This window comes from Dryobates pubescens, chromosome 17 (genome assembly GCF_014839835.1).
Source record: "Dryobates pubescens isolate bDryPub1 chromosome 17, bDryPub1.pri, whole genome shotgun sequence".
NCBI lineage: Eukaryota > Metazoa > Chordata > Aves > Piciformes > Picidae > Dryobates > Dryobates pubescens.
Window position 1 is genome coordinate 13879988 of NC_071628.1, and position 18751 is coordinate 13898738.

Consider the following 18751-nt stretch of genomic DNA (forward strand, 5'->3'; position numbering starts at 1 on the left):
GATAATTGAGGTTATCCCTGTTCTGATTTGGTTTTAAAAGTCAGGATACCTCTGAGATTGATAGAGTCAAAAAATACTAGTAGATGCAGAGGTCAGCATCTGTCTGCCAATGAAGGGAGGTGCTGACTTAACAGCACTGCCTACACAGCATCAAGTTCTGTAAATGTTCAGTGGGCAGCTCATTTCCTTACACATTTTCTTAGCACAATTGAATAGTAAGAAAGAGGAGGAGATTTGAGCCATGCCTCATAGCAGAGTGAAATAAACTTCAGAATCCCAGCCAAACACAAATTATCAACTGAATGTTATCGAGAGAACATTACTGGTAAACAAACATTAAATGAATGTGATAGCAATGAGATGTAACTGTATATCTCTTTGAAACCTGATGATACATAAGCTAATGAATGCCTTCCAGCATGCAAAAAGTACAGCATTGCCTGCTCATCCACATCCTGATACACATCACTGAATTGCAGTATCAGTCATTAATGGTGGTATTTAAGGTAAAAATTGTATCCAGAAATGTAGTCAGTGTAACCTTCCTGTCTGAAAAATAGTCCCTTAGAAACACTGTAGAAAATAATTAGGAATGAAATAATTCCTGTTTATTTTGAATTGGTATATTTGATCTCATCTGAAGCCTCTAATTCTTTTTATTCTTCTTTGCTAATGTTCCCAAAGAACAGAATTTCTTCTTGTCCTTATTCATCTCAATTTTTTCTTTCTGCAGCAGCTTGTGACTTACTTTCTTAACGTGACTATCACACTTTTGGATTTATGAAAGAAATCAGGAGACAGATAACTGACCATAGACTTTTACAGTTGTGGAAGTGGTAGTGATCTATGATCTGTGCTGAAAAAGGACAAAATTTTCTTCCCTGATGGCTATTTTAAAAACCCCAACCTTATTGTCATCTCCCAACAACATAATGAGCAGTGTAACAACAATTTCAATTTTTGTTGGAAATTAGGTTCTTATTTTGGCTTCTCAGGAGTCTGGTACTAATGGAAAGATGTCATCAACTGGAAACCTGTGATTATGAACAGTTTGTGTACAAGAAAAGGCTACTGAAATACTTTTAACCACTCAGGTTTACAAGCTTTATAACTTCAACAAAGCATAGCTATCATAATTTGGGGTGTGGAATTCCAAACACTGTGTATGACCTGATTCTAGTTCAGAGTATGCATGTTCTTGGACCTGTTGGTGCTTTCCCTGCCGCTGTGCATCACTTGGGACACATGTATACCAGTTACATCAACCTGATGACTAGCTGAGAACAGACCAAACCCTCTGACAGAGATATAAACAACCTCAGCTATATTCTTCAAACTAGATTCACCTCCCATCCTGCCCAAGCCCATTCAACTTCTTACTGAAATGCCTCAAATACAGGTGCCATTGCTGGTACAGCAAATGAACATCTGCTAGTAAACCACACCTTTCAGAACTAGAACACAGCCACCCTGATGAACCACCCTGCATTTCTAAAAGGCTATGACACACACTGAGTAAAATCAAACAAAATTATACAAGTTTCAACCTGCACTACAGATCAGTCTTTATTTTGAAGGGAACACTTGGAGCACATTAGCACTGGGCAACTGCAGCTAGTGTGTTGAGTATATAATTAGTAAATCGTGTTGTGTCAGTGCTTTTCTTCTTCCTGATGAGAAAGGCATTTTCAATACCTACATACCTCCGGTTCTAAACTCTTTGTATCTCTGCAGGATCCTTCAGAATCCCTTCACTCCCTAAATTACCACTGAAAATGTAACAAGTACAACGTATCCACCTTCTGAGCTTTTCTATTAGACTATTGTTTCTGATACTGTACTTTATTAAAACACTTTACTACAAGCTACAGTGGTACAAGGCTGCTTTTGTATGATCAAGAGAATGTGTCTTTTCTATCTGATGCTCAGCTTCTCACAGATGTCCTGCACCACACAGCCACAGGAGTTCATCATGATGTCTGCGGGAAGGGGGGTCCCCTGCTCCTAGAAGGTGGGATACAGCTACAGCTCCTGCTGGCTGAGTTAACTAGATTTTCAGGGGTTTAGAAGCCTTCAGCCACACTACAAATGAGTCTCAAATCAAAAGTTACTGGGTATGTCCCACTGCTCATTTGGAAAGAATCTAGGCCAGGTTTTGATTTTTCAAGCTTGATTTAAGAAATACTTAAAAACAAACCCACAAACATGCATGTTTCCCACAGAACAGGTGCAAAACATGGGATTTTATTTGCTGCTTCACCTCTGCCTGAAAGTGCCCCACTCCAGCCTGAAACCACACCTTATAGAACTGGTGAAAAAATATAAACACGAATTTCCAAGTGTAGGAAAAATCAAAGCAGAGTGAGAAGCAAAATACACATGATAAAGTATAAACAATATATGAAATGTACCTTTTTTCCTGTATTATTGAGTAATACTATGACAATGTGGGCTGATATGAAAACATAAGTTATTTCAGAGTCTTTAAAACTCCTTTTTTAATAGAGTGGGAAAACTCCATCTTAAATTCCTCTGAGTACATCACAGATAGGCTATTTCTGGGCACCATTTTTTCTCAGCTGCTCCCTTTACCTTGGGGCTGAGCAGAGCTGGGGTACCCTGGGTGCTTGCAGGGAGGGTTGTATGACCAACTGTGGCACAGAGCTGCAGCCCAGCCACAAGCAGCAGCATGGAACCACAGGACCTCATGCTGAGGAAGGGGTGTGAGAATTTTGGAGGAACAGCAAAGCCCTTTCTAAATACACTTTACCCCTACACAAAAATGGGCATTTGGTCTCTAGGGATTACAAAACATCCTATCTAACTTCCTGAAAACCAGGAAGAGACATTAATTAAATGCAATGAAATCCAACTACCAGGACAGAGGACTCCAATTCATTAGCACTCAAGCTAAAAACTGGCTGGCCACAGCTGTTACCTGGCTGAGAAAGCCCAGCTAGCCCCAGAGCCCACTGGGAGAGCTTGAGGCCAGAAAGAGCAGCTGTGGCAATTTTTGGTAAACAGGACTGGAAGTGCCAAAGAAGGTGGAGTGGAAGCAAAAGCTAAGGTCCTGTTTTGTCTGGCGCTGAGCAGTGTGCCCTTGGAGCACTAGTAAGAGCTTCTCTGCAGCGAGGAACAGAAACTTGCAAGGTAAGGCCTCTAGCAGGTAGCATTTGTTGTACTTAACAGTGGTGTCAAAATCCTAACTGGGGGAAGATGCTTGTTTAAGACAGATTAAATGCCTGTGCTGGGTTATGCTGATGATTTTGCAATGGATGCCATGTTGAGTGCTGGTGTGGAGGGGTTTCCAAAAATGCTGTGGGTCAGTCAGGGTGCTGTTGGTCAGACCCAGCTGAAATCTACCTGCATCTGAGGGGGAGTGGACCAGTGGGCCTGGGCAGGATGGAGAGCAATGTGGCTCTGACAGGAGCTTGGTCAGCCTCGAGTGGCTGCCAGAAGGTGTGCTTGCTGTACAAGGAAAGCTGTAGTTCAGACCTGCTCAGCAAAGCACTCTGCTCCTGTGTATTCTCAACTTGTGAGGGATTATCAAATACAACTGTGCTTAAAGTTAGGGGCATGTTTGGGAAAATAATTTATTCTGTCCCTGGTAATGTTCCACTGAACATAACTGGTAAGAGCTGAAATTACTATCCTGTAAGGACACAAATTCCAATTTAAACTACATCATCAGTCTCTCCAAGAAATATCAGTGATTCCTTTGATTCACTCTAAGCTGTCTCCATGTGTTGTGTGCCACTGCAGACCTCCTCTTTAGGACCAGAGATAGAGACTGTTTGAATGAGTGTGCCACATCTGAGTTCCTGCAAACTCTAGGGAAATACCAATTCCTGTCCAGGTTTGAATTAGTTCTAGCTTTAGCAGATTAAATGTAACTTTCTACATGGTTTCCATCTTAACATTGCAGGAAGCTTTTCCTTTCAGAGAGCAATAAACTAGACAAAAGAGCTGATATACAGGTAACAGCCTTTGCCACAGTGGGGATCTAGCAAGTCTTTACCGACAAGAGCTTTGTGAAGCTTATTGAATACTCAAGGAACAACTGTAGGATGCTTAACAAGAATTTGCCAATGTTGATTTCAGAGCAAAGAGTGCAGTGTGCACTCTGCCTTCTTGAGCTTCGGGAGGGGTCCACTTGCAGACTTGACCACTGTCATCTCTTCTCAGAACAGCAATGCCTCACCAGTGTGGCTCTTATTAAACAGTTTTCTCAACTGCACAACTAGATCTAATAGGTCTTGCAGACCTCATTCAGGAGGGCGAATTATACGGCAAAGGTGAAGGACAGCATTTGCCCTGAAATTAGTATCTAATAGCTCATGTAACTAGACAAACCATTCTTCACAGAAACTATCTCCTTATGAACAGACACATCAGTATTTTTGAATTTATTAAATGAAAACCACACAAAATGTAACTGCACACAAAGACACACATCTGATACTCCAATGTCATATCTCACAAAGTCTCTTGCTGTTAACTCTTTCCTTTTATTAGCAGAAATCCAATTTGCAAACAGTTTTATCCACAAAGGCTTTAACAAATCAAAACAAGTCAAATTCCCCTTTCTAGGAATACATCATAACCACACAGAGACACACACACACACACACAGAGTTCAGAGGCAAGTTCTGCAGCCCTGAAGTAGACAAAACTTCCACAGCAAATCTGCCTGTGTTTGCAGAGTAAGTGAATTTCTATTATCTTCATAGTTTGTCATTTACAAGCAAACTTACTTAATATTTTTAAATACTTAAAACAAATGTCACTTGAACAAGTATTTACAAAGTCTTTACTAAAGATCAACATCCTGCATAAAGGTGACCTCAAGGATATATTGTTGCTACCATGCTACAGTTTGCACAGAAGGGGTATAAAGGCCATTGCTAGTTTTGGAAGGCTTAAACCCTTTGTCAATATAGCATAAGGACATTAACCTATGGAAGGCAGAAGAGGTCATAATTTCAGTGCAATTACCCATTCATGACGTGTTTTAAGTACATCAAGACAATGAGTCCAAAAGACTTGGGTTTGAATTATTGACCATTTTAGTTCTTTAAGAACTGATTTCATGGAAAGTTTTCAGGCCATCACATCTGTCTTCTATTGGTGATATGAAGAAGTTGCATAGGGGCCTTCCTCATTCTCCTCCTGTCTAAAAAGAAAATGATCATAATCATCAGATCAAGCACATACCACATCTCAACAGTCAAACTAATGCAAATGCACATCACCAGTTTTCCTAATGGATCAAAACAGGTTAAGACTGGCGTTGCCTAACAGGAATACTGCTTGCATTATACCACTGTTCATCATACATCTCTGGAGTTCTCATTGCATTGCTTCAAGAACAATGCTGAAAATATCTCAATCTGTGTAAATTCAACAGCACCAGAATAAATTTAAAGTTTAATGAGCTATTTTTGATACTACATGCCAAATCAGTAAGAAATACTGTAAAAGATAAGCAAGTGGAGGGCACACTGGAATGCCAATACTGTTGCTTTCAGTTTCTTTTAAAAAAACAAACCAACAAAACAAAAGCCAAGCTTATCTGTAGGTTGTTTTAGCCTTCTGAATGGCACAGGCTGCAGGTGGACCACTGACACAAGAACAGGAGCAGTCCATCATAGTTGTAGCTGGATCTGTATCCTGATGCTGCTAGGATATTAGTCCTTAAGTGGGATGCTTAAAGTATACTTCCTCTGCATCAGTACATATTGAGAGTCATCATTTGGATCTTCTTAGGAGAAATTAGTTGCCCACAAGTTAATGCAATGACTGGATAAACCAAAGTAGTGTTCCTATTAAAATCCTCAGGAAAAATCAGCCTGCCTACTGTTTACTTGACACTGTTGCCTTGAAAAAAAAAAGTGGTTATGTAAACCTATTGCAGTGCAGTATCCAGTACTAGTTCAAGCATGCTGAGTTCTACTACTGCAGCTTCAAAATTGTGTTCCTAAGAGCCTATTCTTAAAGCTGCTGTCAATTTCAGTGCTTTAGTGAAAACAAAGACTTAACAGTTGCTATATTGTGAACTTCAAAGGATTTCCAGTTTCTTTTATTACTGTATGTGCCTCCACACAAAAGTACAGTTATGTAAGTAGTCTAATAATGGTCTAAGGTAAAAAACTACGTATTTCAATAGTACTGCATATCCCAGGCATGCACACTTTCCCCTGCTAACTTCTACATATGGCTATTTTACATTTCATACAATCCTTCCAGAACAGAATCAGAGGAAAGAACCCTACACACTAACTGAGCAGCTAACTTGCACTCATTTTCCCAGATCTTCCCTGTTCTTGGGAAGGATTACCTTCAAAAAGAAAAAGTGGTACTGCTTTTGCCTTGAAACTATTTTGTCCAAAAAATGAAACCTCAAAAGAAACCCCAGGTTTTGGATGAAACTGGTAGCTCTTGCAGGGCTATGTGGTTATAGTAGTACTGTAAATCACATTTTAGCCTTTGTTACAAATACTGTAACTACTCACATCAGTGATGCTGCAGACACAGTGCCAAACATGATTCTCAATCTACAGATGACCAATGTATATTTAAGTAGCATCTTCCCCTGTACCATCAATTCTGCATTGCAAAACTGCTAATACAGTTCCTAGTACCTGGCATGACAGCAAAGTAAGGAAGCAAACAATTCATGTTTAGTTGACCAAGCACTAAACCACTTTTGTTCTATGCATTGTCTCAAGACAATACATTGTGCAACTGGTTTCCAGAATTGAAAGTGGTTTCCAGAATTGAAAGTGGTTTCCAGAATTGAAAGTGGTTTCCAGAATTGAAAGTGGTTTCCAGAATTGAAAGTGGTTTCCAGAATTGAAAGTGGTTTCCAGAATTGAAAGTGGTTTCCAGAATTGAAAGTGGTTTCCAGAATTGAAAGTGAAACTGTTTTTTCAGGCTTGGCAGCAGGCTTCTAAGACTGGACTGCAGGACTGTAAAATTTAACCAGCATTACTTGGCTGAAACTAAGCACTTCAAAAAGTGTATTCTGACTCTCTCACACATGCCCTGCTGGGGCAATTGGTTTCTATCTACACATGCCTAGAACATAGCTGCAAAAAGTAATAATCTCCTGCTAGTTTGTGAGGATCAGGAAGAACTCCTGTATCTTTCAGAGCTTAGACTGTCCAGCAGGGCAGAAGAATAGAATAGACCAGACCAGGTTGGAAGAGACTTCAAGATCATCACGGCCAACCTATTAACTAATCCAACCCACCTAATCAACTAAACCATGCAACCAAGCACCCTATCAAGTCTCCTGAACACCTCCAATGATGGTGACTGCACCACCTCCCCGGGCAGCCCATTCCAATGGGCAATCACTCTGTGTAGAACTTCTTCCTAACCTCCAGCCTAAACCTCCCCTGGCACAGCCTGAGACTGTGTCCTCTTGTTCTAGTGCCGGTTGCCTGGGAGAAGAGACCAACCTCTGCCTGTCTACAACCTCCCTTAAGGTAGTTGTAGAGAGCAATAAAGTCACCCCTGAGTCTCCTCTTCTCCAGGCTAAGCAACCCCAGCTCCCTCAGCCTCTCCTCATAGGGCTTGTGTTCCAAACCCCTCACCAACTTCATTGCCCTTCTCTGGACTCGTTCCAGCAAGTCAACTGTTCTACACTGAAAATTATTTTGTACTTCTTAGCTCTGTTATGCTTCCTCTTTTAGAAGAATAAAATGTAGCAGAGTTAGGGCATAAAGACCACCCTTTTAATCAGATGCTGTCAGAATTGGCCTTCTATTCTTTTTTCTTGAAAGCCTTAATGTGGGTGTATCATCCATTGCGACATGGCAACAGCCAAACACTACACTGAAATTAACTGCAGTTGCTTATGGTAGTGTTTTTTGAGCAGATCTTCAGACAACAAAGTAACAAACCAGCTAGTCCAAGCTGTTCCTCTCCACCACCTTTGTGAAATGCACAGTTGGGCTATGGGCTTTTACTTGGCCAGCCTGGCAGGGAATTCAGAGCCATGTAGCAGGTTGTTATGCCTGAATCTAAGCAAAGCAGTGACTGGCTGTAATGTACAAAACAATTTCTGACCAAGTCTCAGGCATGATGTAGTTGGCAGCAAAGGGTGGCAAGAACGCCTTCTACTCCTCTGTCCTAGGCTGCAGTGCTAGGCTATGCGATGAGGTCTACAACAGGTTACTCCAAACCGAGGTAATATTACTAATGTGCATCTTCAGAGCTGTACATAGCAAGCACACATCTGCTGTGATGGCTTAAAAATAATCCAAATTTCATAGGAAATAAAACTACACAGGGGTAGCTCTGCCCATGGCCTACAAGAAACAGCATGACAGTATGTTTATGTTTAATGACTAAACAATGTTCTTCATATTTAAGATGCTTAGAACAGCGAAGTGGTTAAGTCACTGCAACGCTCTCCTTTAGGCAAACAGAAAGGAACAGCACAGCATTACAATGCTTTGCAGTGCTGTCTCTTCTGCTTTGCCCAGTGGGTGACAGGAGCCAACAGATACCTACAAGCTACTGAATGCATCAGGCCACAATAAAAAAATTGTAATAGCCACTTCTGTAACACCAAGTGCACCCTAGTGTGAACAAATAAACTCAAATCCAATGCTTGGATTCATCTAGAACCCACAATGGAATAAGGTGGCAGTCTGAGTTTGGGAGTTAATTGCTGTTGGAAATCTGGAAACAGGATTCTCCACAGGCAGTCTCCTTTACTGAGGTACCTGTTTTCACAGCCCATCGCCAATAGTGGTGAAGAATTACTGGGCAAATTAATTCAATTAATCATAATTTTCAAATGCTTCAATGCCCTAATGTTGCCTAGATTCAGAGCAAGCTAACTGAGCAGATGATAATACATGGTTCTGTTCCAGTAGTACACACCAGTTAATTATATTGACTCATACAGAACTAGTGATTAGAGTGGCTCTATTCAGTTAGGTTTTTAAAATGAGACCCTAAAAGGCAAATGCAGAAAGATGTGACCTGTTCCAGAAGAACAGTACCTAGCTCTAGCGTTCTAGCCTACCAAAATACCCACTAAAATATTAAGGATTGCATAAAGACCTTACATTACACATCTGGTGTTCAACTATCTGACATGAAAAGCATCACTCAGTTTCAGTTTCATCCTGAAACACACATACATTTTCTCAAACTATTAAAAGTTGCTTTTCTTCCATGTGTGAATAAAACTAATAATGGGGTCTCTTCCCTAAAATGCAAATATACAAGTTAGTGACATATGCTACAAGCAACTACATGAATACTTGTGCATTTGTTTTAGCCTATTATAAAAGCATTGCTTGAAACACAAACAGTCTTACTGCCTTGAGTACTCTCTTTGGTAAATATGCCTGCCTGGGGCATTCATTAACCAATCATTTTTTTGCTCAGTGGAACTCCCTACAAAGTAGTATTACATGCAGATGTAGCCATATCCTTACATGAACTCTAACAGCTGACAAAACCTAAGTGGATCACACTCTACAACATTTATTTGCCATCTACTTGCTGCTAAAGTTTAATTTCCAGTCTAAATCTGCTCATTTTTTCCTACCTAACAGCAAGAGGTTTACCTGTGAAAAAGCTAACTTCAGAGATTAATATACTTTATTCCTTTGAGAGCACTAAAAGGAGCGACTTCATGAGACTACAATTAAGTAACACAATTCCCTTGTCTCTGTAGCACAAGGCAGTTTCTGACTATGAAAGGGCCTGTACAGTTTGACTGGAATCACTGCATGTATGTGAAGGCATTCTTGGCAACTTCAAGGGAGACCAAAGTAAAGAGCAATTTAAGAGATGCTGTGATTCTCTCCATCTGTCAAATCAGGCTCATGTGTATGGTGAGATGTTATCACAGAATTAAGTAGGTTGCTATGACTCTCTAAGTTCCAAAACTGATAGCCTGCTGCTCCTTGCAATTTTCTTAGTTCCAGTGCTCCTTTTGGTGGTAGCAGATGTAATTCTATGTGCTCCTTTCTTACTCTTAGTCACTTAGTACACTGCAGTGTTGGTGCATGTCACATTCTAAACAGGCTTCAACAAGGCAATCTGAATACAGAAGGTAGCTGGAAACAGCACTCAGTTTCATAAATGCTAAGAACTGAAAATTCTCTAAGGAATTTTGTCACCTTCCTTTGTTGCCCTGGGTGAGACCATGGATAATATGATGCGTGATACATAGCTGAAAAGTATCTCTGGGGCTTTTGGCAATGGCATCCCTCTACTACTCTCTTCAGGGAGTAATCATTCTGCAAACTCTGTAGATGTTCACTTTGGTCTTTGTGCACTGTGAAGGGGTGAACACAGTTGGAGAAGGAAAGGGAAGGATGGCTTTTGTGAGCGTGACTGACAGCCAGAGGTGGTGGGGTGGAAGGTGACATTACGAAGACTTTATCAGACTTAAAGGAAGTTTTTCTTTTCAGAAGCTTTGACTAACATCCTGCTCAGCAGACAGCCTGCAGCTCTGTATTTCATGCTTCCTGCAGCATCACGACCGATAAAAATCTGTGCTCCATGTAGAAGTAACAAAATTACCTTCTAAATCTGAACAGGAGGTGGGAAAATAACCCAGCCTCCTGTATCAATTATTCCCAGGGAGGAAATTCAGTACCAGGCCATCACTTTCCAAGTTGTAACTTAAGCAATATAGGAAACAGCTAGGAGAAGTGTTGCGTGGTGACACTGTACTGGATCTGTGCACGGTGCCGCAAGGTCTAAGTGAATTTCCTTCTCTATATTAGCATGTTATTTTCTTGAAGGGATGTTGAAATAATTGCCTTCCTCTAGCAGGGACTGTGGTTTTCTGTCACCTAGTTTAACTGCTGGGTCAACACCTACTCTGATCTGTGTTAGATATACAAGACTAACGATCTGTGATTCAGCAGTGGCACATTTTGATAGATGCTCTACATTGTTTCAGATATAAGAATGCAAGAGACTGGCTTTCAATAAAGCTCTGAGTTCCAACAGGTATTTTTCCTCTTTCATGTAATCAGTTCAAAATAATTGACAAGCATTTCACCAAATGTGAGTGTTCCAGTCTTCCCTGAGACTGTAATGACAATGAAGAGTTGTGTGTGGAGTGCAATACATAACAAATCACCTTAGCTCTCTTATGGGATATTGATCCACACGAGGCCTGTCCAGTTGCTACATGCAATACACTGCTCCCCCTCAAATTTTTGTCCATTGAATGAAGTTTTTAAGTGGCTGAAATAACCTCTAACTTCTTAAAGAAATGAGTGGACTCCATACTCATTAGATTAGGTCCTGAAAGGTTACTTTTCCTTAACATGCAAAGTATGTTGCTTGCACTTGGAATCAGAGTATGTGAACTGAACTAGGATGATGGAAGAAGTTCTGCATTAAACAAATTTGCAAAAGCAAAGTACCTACCTGCAGGCATCACCTCTCTCCAGCTCTAGGCTAGGAGAAGCAGTACTAGTTCCCTGCAGTCACACCTTACATTGTCATGACAGAGGCCAAGCTGGCTTCACCCACTAGGCAATTTCTGTGGAGAATAAACAGACCAGACAACCAGCCCAAGAGGCTGCTTGTGAACAAGCTGAGGAAGCTTGTCCCAAGGACATGGGAAAACATATACTACTGAAATCCATTCTTATTCTAAGTTTTTCTGTACTCTCCATGGGATGTCTACATATGTGAGGGAAATATCACTGTGGCAGAGACATCAAATGCTACTGCTTTTTCTATGAGATTATGATGTTTAATACTAAAAGCAGCATTTACCTGACATTGTCATCTTTTAGTTTTCTGGCTGCTTGTTTGGATAACTTAATCTGCAAGTCCAACCTCTGTAGGTAATCTTTGGCAGATAGTTCTTCTGGTGCAGTGGGCTGATTGTCAGGCTCTTGAGGACTGGGAGAAGAACTGCTTTCTTCCTGAGCTGTCACTAGTCCTTCATCACAAGAAGGGGAGCTGTCAACAGTTTCATTCTCAGGAGACTCCAGTGAATTAAGTCCATTGAACAGTAATGGTTTCTCTGATATAACAGGAATATTCAAGGTTTTCCTCAGAAATATACAGTCATTTGTGAACAGTTTATTTGCTCTCTTTATTTGTTCCATCTGAAAAAGACAGAGAAAATATAAGTTATTAGGGTTTTGGCAAAGTATAAAGTACTAATTTTTTGCAGTAATACAATAACCTTTAGTTACAATAAATCTAAACCTTTACAGCAGCAATGCCTTCAGGAAAGGGTTTTGTATTCAAAGTGATTTCAGAGTGCATGTTCTGTTTTAGTCTTGTTAACCCAACACTCTACTTTCTTCCTTTTATATAGACTAGACTTCAAAATATTGATCTTAAGTCTTGCACTACCTAAAGATTCTTTTCTTGAACAGTCTTGCAGTCCCTATAGAGGCACATACACTAATGGCTGCATTTGTCCACTACACTGAATCAACAGCATGATCAACAACAGCCACCACGTAACTGTTAAATACTTTTTATGCAACTTCTACCCAAAGTACTTCTCACAGCCTGTTCATCAGTACAGAAGATCTCACAGCAGAAGCAAAACCTTGTCTTTCTCAGCATACCTAATGCATCACTTGTTCTATTCTTAACCCAAGAAGCTACTATAAATTCCATTGCTTTACAGGCAAAAAACCGCTGCCAGTAAATGTTTATACTATCTCCCTACTAAGGATGCTGTTTAAGTTCTTACTCATCAAAATTTCCCTTCCAAGTCACTAACAGCTAAAGTAACTTCCTATTTCTCAACTGCAAGCTTTAAAAAAGCACAAAAATCAGCATCCATAACAGTAACTTTAAGCTCAGGTATAACCTGAACTCATGATTTCATTAGGAAAAGTTCTAAGCAAAAGAAAGAAAAATGATCATTCTGGTCTCCTGGCGATTGTAATAGGCAGAAATCCCTCATTGCTACAGCACTGCAATGAAAAATGCACTTAAATATAACCTGCTTGAAAACAAATAGAGAACTGGAAATACCTCTAGCCTGCATTAGAAGTATTATTCACTTTTATTAAACTAAGTGGAGTGAGTAGTAAGCCTTGTAATAATAGGAGTCTCACTGCTACTGTAATTGCCCAGATCAAAGCTCAGCACTCCAAGCTCTAGCCACTCACCTCTTCAAAACCTGAAGTATCTTCAGGTCAGCACTCATGATGAAAAAGCTGCACTACCATCTTATGCCTTAAATTTTGTTCTGACACTACTTGGGGTCCTTCCTAATTGCAAAAAGAAAGACTATCACTAACATATAACTGGGCTAACACACCTGTGCCTTTCTTACACTGAACATACTAGCAGGCGAAGCTGTCTAAAATCAAGGCAAAATAGTAGTGATGTTAGTCTGTGTCGTCTTCATGAAGATATGAAACTGTGGCCACTTGCAGAACTGCAATGAACTCCTGCATGTACTGTGTGGTAAGGGCATCTGCTGCACTGCCATTAGAGATACGGTGTTACGTACAGGTGCATTTGCTTGGGTCCTGGAAGCTTGATGCATTCTTTCTCCACAAAAATAAACAGGAGATTCTCTCTTGACAGATTAACTGTCTGAGACACTTAGAGTAGTGGAAATTGTGCAGTAAAAGCCTGCAGAAAGTTATTTCTCTCTACTGGACGCACAAAAATGGCATTCTCTACTTGAAGACAACCTGTGGCTGCAGGTGGCTAAGATGATGGAATGACTGGATTTAATAATCACTTTCAAAAGCTGAGTAACTAATATCTAGTGTCAGGTAGTAAGCTACTACTTCAAGTAAGAGAAGCTCATTAATCTTTCAGTTCTTGAAGCCTGAGAACTATTTTTACTTAGCCTTACAGAGTATGTGGTGTATCTCTCCCAGGCTGAGTATCATCTGAAGGGCATAAAGGAAGCTTCACCTGACGTCAGAGTCATCAGATGCTGGTTTAAATGTCAATTGTCAAAATGTCTGTAAGCTGTCTTGTCTTGATGGGTATTAAAAATTGTTCAAAATACTAGTTGGAGTTTTTCTCTGAAAATACAATACAAAAGCTGAAAATTGAGACCTCTGCTATGGGGGAGTTAGAAGTTGAAGCTTCAATAGCTGATAAATAATGCACACTACTGCTGCTCTCTGTCTTGCTTCACTGTAACTGTACCTCTGGTAATTTCTTTCTAAAATACCTTTGAAATACCAGCCTTTGGCATCTGGAAAACTGAGCACCTCTGCACTGAGTAACAATGGGAAATACCTGGTTCTAAAAATACTATCCCTCACCTTGATTAGGTTACTTAATATGCCTAATACATACTGCTCATTCTACAACTCAGTATGCCTCATTACATTCATACAGAGAGGCCTGAGACTGGTGTTCTTCGTGCCAGGATAACCAAACCAATTTCTGTTAGCTACAGACTTTTAACAGGGAAAGCATGTGATAAAGCTTTTGCTCTACATACTTTTAACTGCAGCTGCACCAACACATAAACTGGTGAACTAATCCATCAAAACTGATGTACTGACAGTAAGCCGAACAGTCCTCTCCCTTCTCCCCTCAAAAGGGATACCTTTGTATGATGGGACACAGCACTCCAACTGAACCATAACCACGACACTAAACCCTAATTCCCACTGTTCACTTACCCAACAGTGTTCAAAGGAAGATCTAGTGAACATAACCCATACAAGATTAATAGAGATGACCTAGGGAGAGGGGTGAAGGGCAGAGGATGAGGCCAAAGCACACTGATCACTCTCTTCACCCATTTTCACCCATTTTAGCCTGCCTATGCTGTGTCATGCCAAGGCTGGCACCAGACAGGATGCCTCTTGCTGCAATGTAACTCCCAGTGAGGAAAACCACAGGGTAAAACGTCTAAAAAGAGTAATACCAGAAGCAGTGGGAACCAGAGATAATTCTGATGTCCCCAATACAGAAACTCCCACTTCTCGCCAAGTATACAGGATGCAGGAAGTGAATGCAATGACTCCTTAGAGAAAGTCAGTCCTTGTCTCTATGTAAACACGTAAGATTCTTCATTCAGATAAAAACAAACATGTTTGCATAACATTCCTACTCTGGGCTGAAACACACTAAAGCAGAAACACAATGCCTGTTTTCAGCTAACTTGGCACTGCTCTCAGGAACACTTCATGTCAACTTAACCTTTCTCAATTGAAATCCACAATTGTGCAGCTCTGGTTTCTTAAGCAGAATACTAGCAATGTTAAATCAAGTAGCAAATGAGATGATTAAACCACCAGTATTTATATTTCAAATAGAGCATTAGCACAGCAAAAGCTTATTAAACATGATTCTTGTTTGTGGGGTTTTTTTCAGAGTGTACAGGTTTGATCCACAACTTCACAACTCTCTTTCAGCTAAAATGAAGTGTTCAGAAATGCTTTTTTTCCCCCCTAGAAAATACAATTTTCATAACCTGTGTATATTTTTCAGTTATTGTAGTGGGTAAAAACTTCTGAATGAAGAGTTACAGCCAGAGACTTTATCCATTACAGAAAGCACTGTCAAAAATTCAATAAGCAGCTTTGCCCTTGTAGTGAGCAAAAAATCTGTGTTAATATGGACAAATGTAAATCCAAAATGCCATTAATCCTGTTGCAAACAGGATTTGATAAAAAGTGGCTTAACCTTTCTTAAGGGAAAAGAAAGACTTTTAACCATTTTCACAACAAAGTCTAAATGTGTTGAAGTTGCTTGGAAGGCTTTAGTAGAAAATTTGGAACCAGAGCAGGAAAGGAAACCCATTCTAGTCAGAACCTATTAATTTGGGACTGCACTGAACCCCTTCCAGAAGGAGACAACTGGAAGGTGCTATATGAAACACCTTCAAAGGCGATAGGAATGCGCCACTGTGTTCTAGTACCATGCTGTTAGCTATGCACACCAGCTGCTTGGCCCCAAGTAATTGTTGCACATTGGAAGTACTGAAGCTGCATAAAGACATGTCAGTTGGTAACTCACGGAGCCCTAGACAAGATGGAATGATCATAGGGAAGGTGAACTCCACTCTGAGAAATGCTAGTGTGTCAAGGCCTGCTGATAGACCCTACTGGATTCTGCATGTCTTAGGCTGGCACAAGCCTTTCAACATTTTATGTGGAAGTAAACATTCTTCTCTCCAAGAGAGCAGAGAGGCAGCAACATTTTCAAATCAGTTGTAAATAACTGCTAAACTGGTAGGTAGATGACAACAGAGCTTAGCACTGAAGCTACTTGAAGAAATTCCTTCTTTATGGAATCATAGAATTGTTTTGGTTGGAAGAGACCATTTCAGACCATCAAGTCCAACCGCTAACCCAGCACTGCCAGGTCACCACTAAACCATGCTCCCCAGCATCATCAAATCTGTAAGTCTTCTGAACCTCCCAGGGATGGTGACTCCTGTTCCAATGTTTGACAGCCTTGTTGGTGATTCTTTTTCCAAATATCCAACCACACCTGGAGAAACCAGCACCATTTGCTCTTATTCTATCACCTATTACTTGGGAGAAGAGACAGACCCCAACCTTGCCCCAACCTCCTTTCAGGTAGTTGTAGAGAGTGGTAAGGTCTCCCCTGAACCTCCTTTTCTCTAGATTAAACAGCTCATTTTCTCAGTCACTCCTCACAAAATTTGTGCTCTAGACCCCTCACCAAATGCGCTGCTTGTAGTGAGAAGCCCAAATCTGAACCCAGTATTTGAGGTGTAACTTCACCACTGCCAAGTATGGCAGGAATGATTCTTTATGTGACTCGGGAAGTGACTGTCCCCCCCAGCAGAGGGTCTTGTCACAGCCCATATGCCAACTTCAAAATGATTCCTTTCAAGGTAAGTTTAATTACATTGCTTTTTCTTTAATCTGAAGGGAGTGTAATGGAGAACTGTCATGCGAGCACAGGTTTTCCTCTGTGGGAGTAGGTGCGTCTCCCATCCCAGAGCCTACGAGCCAGGCCCCTGAACCCCGCTCCTGCCAGTTCCATGCCTGTGCCTCGTCTCAGGCAATGCAAGCTTCACCTATTCGCCATCACGTCTCGGCGCTGGCCCCTTCAAGCAGGTTAGATGTCAACACTGCAAAAACTGAAACTAGCACCATGACCACAGGAAAAGCTGAATCTTCTGCCCATCAGAAATGCTCTGTGGGACAATTTCATCCTGACACCTCTCGGCTGTTTTCTACTCCTCTTCTCCTTTGGCTCCGTTACTTTCTGTGCCTAAATAACAGCGCGCCGCTGTCACGGGAGCCAGTCGCCAGCATCCGCCCTGAAGCCCCGGCTCATCCCCGCCACCCTTCTGGTTGCCCGGGCCGGCAGGCCGCCCTGGCGGCGCTTGCCTTACCGTGACACCGTACTTGAGGGCGATGCCCTGCAGCGTATCCCCGGCGCTGAGCCGGTGCTCCACGTAACGCTCGGCCAGCGGCGCGGCCACGCTCGCCGTGCTGCCGTACGAGCGGGCCTTCGTGTGGGCCAGCCGCTGCGACAGCTCGGCCTCCGACTCCGGCCCGCCTGGCGGCTCCTCCCGCAACGACTCAGCCATGCTCCCGCCGCACCTCAGCGACCGCGGCTCCGCGCCGGCTCCGTAGCCGCCGCCCCCCCGGGCATGGCGCACCACCCCCGGCAGCGGCAACGGCAGCAGCTCGGGGTGGGCTTGGGGCTGGCCCGGCGCAAGCCCAGCGCGCATGCCCGGCCGGCGGCAGCGGAGAGGCGCATGCGCGGGAGAAACGCGCCCGCGCTGGGGCTGCTACAGTGGCTGCGCGGCTCCCTCGGGCGCTGCAAGGAGCTGAGCTCAGGCGGCAGGCCCGGGTGGGCCCTGATGTACTCTGCTCCTATGCAAGCGGGCTAAGAATTGATACTTCGCTCTGTGTGCTCGTCCCTCACCACCTGACCGGGGCTCTCTGCGCGCCGTGAGCTTCCGCCCTGGTGTGGTGCAGGAGCTACCCCTGCTTCAGGCCCGGGGCCACATTGCGGAGCTGGAAGTACTGAGCAGCGGGAGAGGGCAAGTGCAGGAGTGTCTGCCCGTGGGGATTTACTAGTCACTTGCCATAAAGCAGCGATGCACGGCCTCGTGCTGGATCTCAAAGTCGCAGGGCACAGGTGCACCTCACCGCAACCTCCTTTAAGGTAGTTGTAGAGAGCAATGATGTCTCCCCTCAGCCACTTAGAGAATCCAGGCTAAACCACCCCGATTGGTTTAGAATCACAGAATCACCTGGAAGAGACTTCCAAGATCATCCAGTCCAACCTACCGCCCAGCCCTATCCAATCAACTGGACCATGGCATTAAGTGCCTCATCCAATCTTTTCTTGAAGATCTCCAAGGACGGTGACTCCACCACCTCCCGGGGCAGCCCATTCCAATAGCAAATCACTCTCTCCGTGAAGAACTTCCTAATATGCAGCCTGAACCTCCCCTGGGAGGAGACCAACCCCCACCTGGCTACAACCTCCCTGCAGGTAGTTAGCCCCTCCTCAGAAGACTTGTGCTCTAGATGCTTTACCAGCTTCATTGCTTTTCTCTGGACATGCTCCAGGACTTCTTTGGAAATGGAACCATTACTGAACTAGAGCTTTCCACCAAAAACTATGGTACATGCAGACGGTGAATGTATCTTGTACTGGCACAGTATGTACCAGAATGCCAAGAAGTATCTAGGTGGATCTTCTTGAGCAGGGATATCGGACAAGGTACCCCTCAAAGGTCACTTCCAACCTCAACCATGTTGGGACTCTGGGAACTGGTGTATGTGTAACAAACAGAGCAGTATTCATTTTT

The 18751-nt window shown here is 42.4% G+C and overlaps 1 protein-coding gene across 2 annotated transcripts; it reads right to left on the reverse strand.

The window, feature by feature from the left end:
• Positions 1 to 4393: 4393 nt before the first annotated feature.
• On the reverse strand, positions 4394 to 17691 carry LYSMD2 (LysM domain containing 2). 2 transcript variants are annotated; one of them, XM_054169163.1, is made up of 3 exons: positions 17318 to 17691; positions 11770 to 12107; positions 4394 to 5169 (listed from the first exon to the last, which is right to left on the reverse strand). In XM_054169163.1, exons 1-3 carry the CDS (start codon positions 17657 to 17659, stop codon positions 5109 to 5111), a joined length of 741 nt encoding a protein of 246 aa, XP_054025138.1. In that variant the 5' UTR covers positions 17660 to 17691; the 3' UTR covers positions 4394 to 5108. The 2 variants fall into 2 exon arrangements, with proteins under 2 accessions (XP_054025138.1, XP_009895533.2); XM_009897231.2 differs by having other exon boundaries at positions 4394 to 5173.
• Between the last annotated feature and the right edge of the window lie 1060 nt (positions 17692 to 18751).